This window comes from Alosa pseudoharengus, unplaced genomic scaffold (genome assembly GCF_046254945.1).
Source record: "Alosa pseudoharengus isolate Yale_2024_CS ecotype anadromous, Long Island Sound unplaced genomic scaffold, YU_APseudo_1.1 YU_APseudo_1.1_scf_15, whole genome shotgun sequence".
NCBI lineage: Eukaryota > Metazoa > Chordata > Actinopteri > Clupeiformes > Clupeidae > Alosa > Alosa pseudoharengus.
In genome coordinates, this window is record NW_027468620.1 from 36753876 (window position 1) to 36763875 (window position 10000).

Here is a 10000-nt window from a genome sequence, read left to right on the forward strand (position 1 = left end):
GGGCTACTTTGGGCCTCGTAATTGGTTTAAAATTAGCAATCTTTTTAACATGAAAAATGCCCTATCACTACCAGTGTTAGCATTTTGCTAGCAACAGGCTAGTTTAGAATGCATCGGATTAGCATTTTTTGCTCCCCAACGAACGTTCGAACTCGCTATCATGCTAAGCATATCCAAAATCCATTTCACACCGGATTTCCCCTTTAAGATTACGACTGCCAGGTTCATCACACGTGAACACACATTCACATAACACAGTAAACGCAACATATAAGCTTTAGATAAACATTCTAGTCCTAAATATGCTTTAGAGTGCATAAACATTATAGTTCTATGTGCTACAACAGCTGGCAGTGGCTGGGTTTGTCTGGGCAGGTGAGATGGAGAGCGGGGCAGGAGAGGGGGCAATAACGACTAGGCAGGAGAGGGGGCAATAACGACTAGGCAGGAGAGGGGGCAATAACGACTAGGCAGGAGAGGGGGCAATAACGACTGTGCCAAAACATCACGCCAATCCACATCAATCCACACAAGCACTAGGGATCGACCGATATGGATTTTTTAGTGCCGATACCGATACCGATTTTTTTCCATCAGCCTAAGCCGATGACCGATACAGGCTGCCAATTTTCTTGAGCCGATATTTGGAGCCGATACTGCTTTTAATTTGCTCCCTCAATTTACATCATACAAATGACACATAATTACACAAATGATAACAAATGTTATAAGTCTCAATTTAAAAAAGGAACATTGAACTTATGGATGGGTGCACTGAATATGGTTAACTGTGCAAAATGCTTTCATCAACATCTTACAACACAGCCTTGATGACGCATTGCTTGCTGACATATTATAAGACATAATTCAGGTCATCACAAAATGTCCTTTGTCAACACATTTAAATCATTTAAGAAAACAATAAGCCTGAAAATTAGCTATTGAAATAAAGTGCTTGATTTGTAATTTAAGACTGCATGGTTTAAATTTTTCTATGTCTATATTTTTCTAAAAAAAAGCTGCTAGATGTCAACCACAGAACATAAATCAGCAGAGGAAAATAACGTGGTATCAAATGTTTCTGTTCTAAACGGCATCAACGTCAAAAGGTATAAAAACATATCTCTCAGTTTTAAAATCTCTCCTTCAGGTAGCGCAGCACTCTTATATCATATCGCTGTGATGCGTGTGTCCCACTGAGTGAGACAGACCAGACTCACACACAAACTTCTGTTTGGTAGCTGACGAACCACCATTGAACTGGATTGATAATGATAACGTTAGCAAACGGCTCTAAACAAGTAAGGCATACACGGTATGTCTGGTACATGATAAACGTTAACACGAATTAATATTCAACTACATATAACACGTCTCTCATTATTAAAGCTCTGATATCACTGCGATGGCAACTCCGCCCGCTCGAAGGGAGAGGGGGAGGGAGACGCACACACCACACGCGTCCAAAACTCAGCCAGGTGGTCGCTGAATAAAACTACCACAAATACCACGGAACAACGTCGGCATTACTTAATCATATGATTGACCAGTGTTCGTAACAGCTACCGCTACCCCATGCAAACGGATGGCCTACAACTTAGTGCAGCTCCCTAAATACAATGGCAAGCAGTCTTATAGAAGAGGGGCATTCAGGGAGGGAGACACACACACACCACACGTGTCCAACACTCAGCCAGGTGGTCGCTGAATAAAACTCCCACAAATACCACGGAACAACGTTGGCATTAATCATATGATCAGTGTTTGTAACAGCTAGCTACCGCATGCATATGGATAGCCTAGCCTACAACTTAGCTATTTGCAGCTACCTAAATACAATGGCAAGCAGTTTTATAAACGAGGCATTAGCATTAAATAAAGTAGGCTACCTACAGTATATCATTCGCATTTTCCACTTGGACCCACAAACTTGCTTCCACCTTCAAAGTGTATGGCAATATTTAAGCTAAGTCAAACAGTTAAAAGATGCTTTGAAAGTTTAAAGTTTACTGTTGTCTTGAAGAGCAGGCTTTCAGCTCTGTTCGTGGGGGAGGGGCAGTCTGCACGTGAATTGCAGAGTCTCCAGCAACACAGAGCTGCCTGTGGACGCCTGTATGTAAATAATGCGGGAAAAAAACTATCGGCGAACGCAGGCGCTTATCGGCCGATGCCGATACATGTAAAAAACGCAAATATCGGCCCGATATATCGGCCGGCCGATATATCGGTCGATCCCTAACAAGCACCCCCTCCAAAATAGCACCATCTCACACACACACACACACACACAGACACACACACACACCATCACTGCTCTGATCCTTGTTTTATGAGCTGAAAATCATATTTAAAAGAGAGAGATTGAAGATTACATTTTAAAGCCATGATACATTTTCTTTTATTTTAAACAAAGCCAGAGGTGTGTGTGTGTGTGTGTGTTTGTGTGTATGTATGTGCAAGACCGGCAGGCTTGTTAGGTAGCCAGGCAAGTGGCTGCTGGGCAGATGTGGACATCTCTTACACACACAGACACACACACACAAACACACACACAGAGACACACACACACACACACACACACACAGACACACACACACACACACACACACACACACGCACACACACACAGACACACGCACACACACACACACGCACACACACACAGACACACACACACACACACACACACACACACACACACACACGCACACACACACACATACCCATCACAAAAGTCCAGAGTGAAGCAACACTCCAATTTTATAAGAGCCCGTTGTTTCTCTTCTCCTTCTGCGGCCTAATAAACATCATCCACACGCCGGTGGATAATAATATTGTAATACAACAAACATACAAAGTAATGTGCATGGGTGTGTGTGCGTGGGTGTGTGTGCGTGTGTGTTTGAGTGTGTTTGTGTGTGTGTTTGTGTGTGTGTGTGTGTGTGTTCGAGAGTGTGTGTGTGTGTGTGTGTTTGAGTGTGTTTGTGTGTGTGTGTGTGTGTGTGTGTTTATGTGTGTGTGTGTGTTCGAGGGTGTGTGTGTGTGTGTGTGTGTGTGTGAGTGTGTTTGTGTGTGTGTGTTTGTGTGTGTGTGTCTGTGTGTGTTTGAGGGTGTGTGTGTGTGTGTGTGTTCGAGGGTGTGTGTGTGTGTGTGTGTGTGTGTGTGTGTGTGTTTGAGGGTGTGTGTGTGTGTATGTGTGAAATCCAGTGCTTGATTCACAACGTTGCAGTGCTTCAGTATTCTAACATTCTCTGCATTCTCTGGGTTATGTGTCCTGTGTGCAGTGAGTCTCTGGGTTATGTTTCCTGTTTGATTTATGTGTCCTGTGTGCAGTGAGTCTCTGGGTTATGTGTCCTGTTTGGGTTATGTGTCCTGTTTGGAGTGTCTCTGGGTTATGTGTCCTGTGTGGGTTATGTGTCCTGTTTGGAGTGTCTCTGGGTTATGTGTCCTGTGTGGGTTATGTGTCCTGTTTGGAGTGAGTCTCTGGGTTATGTGTCCTGTTTGGGTTAGTGTCCTGTGTGGGTTATGTGTCCTGTGTGGGTTATGTGTCCTGTGTGGGTTAGTGTCCTGTTTGGGTTATGTGTCCTGTGTGCAGTGAGTCTCTGGGTTATGTGTCCTGCGTGTGCCAATAGATGTGCACTGTCAGCATTTTATGCCCTGTAGTTTCACTGATGTAATCCAAGAACAAGGTCACTCACACACATGCTCACAAACACTCACCACCAACAGCCAAGCAGGTGTTGAACATGATATTTAAAAGAAAGAGATTGAAGATTCAATTTTATGGTTATGGATATGGGATTTGGCAGACGCCTTTGTCCAAAGAAACACACAAATATAAAAACAACATAATATGTTAAAACAGGGAACAGTGTGAACAATATTAAAGCCATGATACATTTTCTCTTATTATTGGTTATTTAAAATAAATACTCGTCCATAACAGCCGGGCTACAACAGGCGCACTAAGCATTCCGTTCTCGGAGCGTCTGCTACAACAATCAGCGTCCACTATAATCAATTCAACTGGCTACAGCAGACACAAAAGCACTGTGCACACTTAAAATAATTACATGTCATTCCATATTATATCCATACTCATTCCATATTATATCCATACTCATTCCATATTATATCCATACTCATTCCAATCCATATTATATCCATACTCATTCCATATTATATCCATACTCATTCCATACTCATTCCATATTATATCCATACTCATTCCATATTATATCCATACTCATTCCATTCCATATTATATCCATACTCATTCCATATTATATCCATACTCATTCCGTATTACATCCATACTCATTCCATATTATATCCATACTCATTCCATATTATATCCATACTCATTCCATTCCATATTATATCCATACTCATTCCATATTACATCCATACTCATTCCATATTATATCCATACTCATTCCATATTATATCCATACTCATTCCATATTATTCCAACTGTGTCCACTGGCATCAACATACTCGTTACAAAGGAATACCAGTAGTCTTCATTCATTCACATCAACATACTCTTTACAAAGGAATACCAGTAGTCTTCATTCATTCACATCAACATACTCTTTACAAAGGAATACCAGTAGTCTTCATTCATTCACATCAACATACTCTTTACAAAGGAATACCAGTAGTCTTCATTCATTCACATGCTGTAGAAAATACTTCCACAACAATCCATCTACCTTATCAATTGATATCCGTATCAGTTCTCAGTGTCATGTTTCACTCTTAAATATTAAGCTTCTGCATCAGTATTAAAGGGAGAACAGATCTCTATCTATACAGAGAGCCAAATGAATCCCGGCAACAGTCCTTTTTCTGCATGCCAGGAGCAACAACATAATGTCTTCCTGAAATGGGACATGCTGTGCAGATCAACTCTCATCAGCTAATGCAAATGCTGAGTCCTGGAGAACAATAGTTATATCCCTCGCTGTTGAAGCTGCAGAACACAGGGGGGGGTAAATATTGATGTACCCTCTTCAGGTTTGCAGTATCAGATAACGCTGGGCTTATTTCTTTTAGATCAAGGAAAGATCAAGGAAATGAGGGTAGGACACATCGGTTAGGACAGGACATGAAGGGTAGGACACATGGGTTAGGACAGGACATGTAGAGTAGGACACAGGACACATGGGTTAGGACAGGACATGAAGGGTAGGACAAAGGACACATGGGTTAGGACACATGGGGTAGGACAGGACATGAAGGGTAGGACAAAGGACACATGGGTTAGGACACAAGGGATAGGACACATGGGTTAGGACAGGACATGTAGGGTAGGACACAGGCCAGATGGGGTAGGACACATGGGGTAGGACAGGATATGAAGGGTAGGACACAGGACACATGGGTTAGGACAGGTATGAAGGGAACTACAGCATCTTCACCTCAGGAGGAGCAGTTTCATCAAGGGTGTTATGGATACCATGGAGAGGAAAAGCAGACGAGAGGAGAGAGGGAGGAGAGAGAGGAGAGAGAGGAGAGAGGGAGGAGAGAGAGGAGAGAGAGAGGAGAGAGAGGAGAGAGAGGAAGGAGAGAGGGAGGAGAGAGAGAGGGGAGAGGAAGGAGAGGAGAGAGTAAGGAGAGAGGGAGGATACAGCTACTCCGAATCTTAATAATTTACATTCATTCTTGGTAAGGACCATTCATGCTCAATGACATTCACCATAGACTGTATATACAGTCTATGACATTCACAGTGTGTTAACACAAGACAATGTCCTTATTTAATCTGGGACAATATTTGCCTGCAGGTTTATCACTATGGGTTAAAGCATGTTGCTCTCTCTCTCTCTCTATCTATGTATCTAACTATCTATCTACATTATCTCTCTCTTTCTCTCTCTCTCTCTCTCTATCTATGTATCTAACTATCTATCTATCTACATTATCTCTCTCTTTTTCTCTCTCTCTCTCTCTAGAGCTCTGTCTTTGGCCTAGCTGAATAAGCTGATAAATATGTAAACACATTAAGAGTATGAGTTTGGTATATGGGGCATGGACCATATGTAAACACATTAAGAGTATGAGTTTGGTATATGGGTTGTGGACCATATGAGTTTGGTATATGGGGTGTGGACCATATGAGTTTGGTATATGGGGTGTGGACCTAATGAGTTTGGTATATGGGGTGTGGACCATATGAGTTTGGTATATGGGGCGTGGACCATATGTAAACACATTAGAGTTTGAGTTTGGTATATGGAGCATGGACCATATGTAAACACATTAGAGTTTGAGTTTGGTATATGGGGTGTGGACCATATGTAAACACATTAGAGTTTGAGTTTGGTATATGGGGTGTGGACCATATGAGTTTGGTATATGGGGCGTGGACCATATGAGTTTGGTATATGGGGCGTGGACCATATGAGTTTGGTATATGGGGTATATGGGGTGTGGACCATATGAGTTTGGTATATGGGGTATATGGGGTGTGGACCATATGAGTTTGGTATATGGGGTATATGGGGTATATGGGGTGTGGACCATATGAGTTTGGTATATGGGGTATATGGGGTATATGGGGTGTGGACCATATGAGTTTGGTATATGGGGCATATGGGGTGTGGACCATATGAGTTTGGTATATGGGGTATATGGGGTGTGGACCATATGAGTTTGGTATATGGGGTATATGGGGTATATGGGGTGTGGACTATATGAGTTTGGTATATGGGGTATATGGGGTATATGGGGTGTGGACCATATGAGTTTGGTATATGGGGTATATGGGGTGTGGACCATATGAGTTTGGTATATGGGGTATATGGGATCGTGGCCAACAGCAGCGGTGTCCTGGAGCCGTGCCATGGGAGAGAGGAGAGGTCAGGACAGGCTGGTCAGGACTTGTTTTTGCAGCGAAGAGAAACGACAACTGGGCTGGGCAGTGGGCAGGGATGGAAAACATCTGATGTAATAAACGACCGACTGCAGATTCTGGAGCCTCCTGATTCCTGCACACAGGACAGACTCCTGATTCCTGCACACAGGACAGACTCCTGATTCCTGCACACAGGACAGACTCCTGATTCCTGCGCACAGGACAGACTCCTGATTCCTGCACACAGGACAGACTCCTGATTCCTGCACACAGGACAGACTCCTGATTCCTGCGCACAGGACAGACTCCTGATTCCTGCACACAGGACAGACTCCTGATTCCTGCACACAGGACAGGCTCTTGGCTCTTGGCTTGCCTCGGCCGCCAGTGTGGTCAAGAATTCCTGCCCACCACTGAGGCCTGACAGCCAGCTAGTCATATGCACTATATAGGAAGGGGCGCCAGAGAGAGAAAGCCAATTTGTAGAGAAACTGGGTCATCAAATACAGCATGTCTAAGCAATTAGCGGAACAATGCAAAGCCTTTCTGCACTGTTGACATTATTAGCAGGGGGGGAAAACAGGTTCCCAGCAACCTAGGCAGAGAGAGAGAGAAAAAATGACTGCAAAAACGATTTAATCAGCACAGCTCATTCCTCAGTGCGATTCAACGCTTGGGTCTTTCTCTGTGGGTAATTAGCTTGGCCAGTCTTGCCAAGAGGGCAGTGGCAGGAGGAGTCAAGCAGTGTAAATAAAGTATGCAGGACAAGCAAGCTACACTTACAGTATGCATGGGAATGAGATATTGATTTGTCACATACACAGTTATAACAGTGTACAACTAGTAGTGAAATCGTTGTAGTCTTAATAGTCTTAATAAAAAGTATTATATAAAAAGTATATATACTTATACTTAATAGTGTAGTCTTAATAGTCTTAATAGTCTTGTGAGACTCAGTGTCAGTGTGCATGCATACCCACATGGGCCTACACATTGTTCGGATAAATGTTAACAGTCAAGTTTGAGGGTAATGTTCACTCATATAGTATCCTGAGTTCAATGATTCACTGACTTCTTGCTTTAACGGGAATTATTTGTTTGGTTCCCAAAACAATTGAGCTCACATCGCTAGTTTACATTTAGCATTTGAATTGATATCAGTTAAAGTGATGAAGGCCATTCACGGGACAGATAGTAATCTGTTTCCTTGGTTCTGTCTACATGTGACCTTCTGCCAAACCCCTAACAAATATGGAGTGGCGGACGGGAGAGTGCGAAGAGTGGGGGCGGGACTGTTTCACTTTTTGAGTGACATACTGTACTTCACATAGCTGACCGACGATGCATAAACTCGGTCAATTCCTAGTATATGATGACGAGAACAGGGTTAAGAAATCTTCTTACATGAAACATCCTTACAGAATAAAGGAAGCGGCTGTTTGATACGTTTCCGCACTGTAACGCGCCAGCTGTCCTTGCTGAGTGTGCAGGACCAACATCAAGGGACAAAAATAGATTTATCTCCTCTGGCATGAAAACCCAACGTTTACACATCTTTATCCACTAGAATCTCTGCTGACGTGCACAAATACAGACACAGGATACGATAGCCTACAGAAGATAGAGGTCCAACGTGTATACCCTGTATATAGGACATACATCTGATATCAGTTTTGTTGAGACTACAACCTAGTAATACAGTAATGTAGGCTACCCCAGGTTCCTCGTCGCGGTCGATGGCCGTGTAGCCTACATGGAGGTGTAGCTGGGCAAATTAGCACCTCTATCAGCTGGCTGTCATGTTACTATCTCTGTTTGCAGTCTCACAGCATGTTGGCATTTATCCTGTTATTTCCGTCCCGTGGGTTATCAAGAGGCGGTCGTAAAGGCAAACCTCGACAATGACACACATCCGAATGCTGATACACGCGCGCGCAGCAACACGCGCGAATAGACACCAGCAACAAGGAGAAATAGCCATAACTAATTAGGTCATCAGGTTCCAAAAAAGCATTATAGATAGTAGGCTACCAACAAGAACAATTGATTGCAGTGTGGCTATCTGGATGTTACAGCGGCTATTTTGACGCAATCACTCCTTATCTCCCCGACAAACATAATCAACAACACTGCGGTAATAGTAGGCTAACAGGCATATTGCTGTAGTTTTAAAAAGACAATCAATCATAGTCACCTCTCCGTGGTTGACTGTCCGACCCGAAGGGGTGTCTTCGGGCAGGAAGTAAAGTTTGGAGCTGGACAAGAGCTGCTTAGTGGTCCGTTCTTCCCACAGCAGCTGTAGCTCCGCTATGCAAATCGGGTCCTCCGGCGTGCATCTGACAAGGAAAAAGTCACCCAGGCACAAGATCCGCGCTTTTCCGTCCCGATAAAATTTAAAAGCCTTGTAGAAAATGTACGGTCCGTGCAAACCACAAGATGAGCCTACCCACTGTAGAGGAACAGAGGGAGTAGAAAATCTATCAATTCATTTATAACCAAAATAACATAATATCTAGTCTAATTCATGGTTATTTTCAAAGATTGAGGTTGAATATATCAGGTTTTGTTTATAGACTTGACATGGCACGAAAAATGTAACCGTCAAAAGAGATGAAAAACAGACATAAAGTGATTTATTGGCAAATTTACAAATGTACATGATTAATAATTGCGACACATGCTATATTATTTTTATATGTAGACAATCATTTGAATTCACGCTTAACTGCGTGATAGTCTCTGTCTATGACATGAAACTAAAAAAGTAGCCTTTATTGCGTGACATTACCTTGAGTGAGTCGGTCTCCATCTCGACGCTCTGAATTGATTAAACTCAACATTCTCTCCAAACTTGTTGGCTTGAATGGATTTCCGAAGGTCCTGCAAGCACAAAATATTTCCTTGTTCAATATTTCATTCGCTTCTCTGCTGACTCCACATGAAACGCTGGCGAGTTATGTAATTGCCCTGCGATCATGTCACAATTCAAGGAATGCGCCTTGCAGCAGAGTTGATTATATGCCGTTTACAAGCGACACGTTTCGGCTATTATTTCAGTCTCCCTTTATGTTGTGATCAAAGAGTGACATGCGCTCGAAATAGCAACTGCTCGTCCGCGTCAATACAGGCCACCTTACAAGA

The 10000-nt window shown here is 43.0% G+C and overlaps 1 protein-coding gene across 1 annotated transcript in view; it reads right to left on the bottom strand.

Annotated features, from left to right (window-relative positions):
* The window catches only part of LOC143124655 (AT-rich interactive domain-containing protein 5B-like), a 79165-nt gene extending 69414 nt beyond the window's left edge, over positions 1-9751 (bottom strand). The window contains exons 1-2 of the mRNA XM_076286340.1: positions 9648-9751; positions 9054-9308 (exon numbers count right to left, since the gene is read on the bottom strand). Coding sequence (XP_076142455.1) covers positions 9054-9308; positions 9648-9668 — 276 coding nt within the window. The 5' untranslated portion in view covers positions 9669-9751. The remainder of the gene's footprint in view (positions 1-9053; positions 9309-9647) is intronic.
* Positions 9752-10000: the final 249 nt, after the last annotated feature.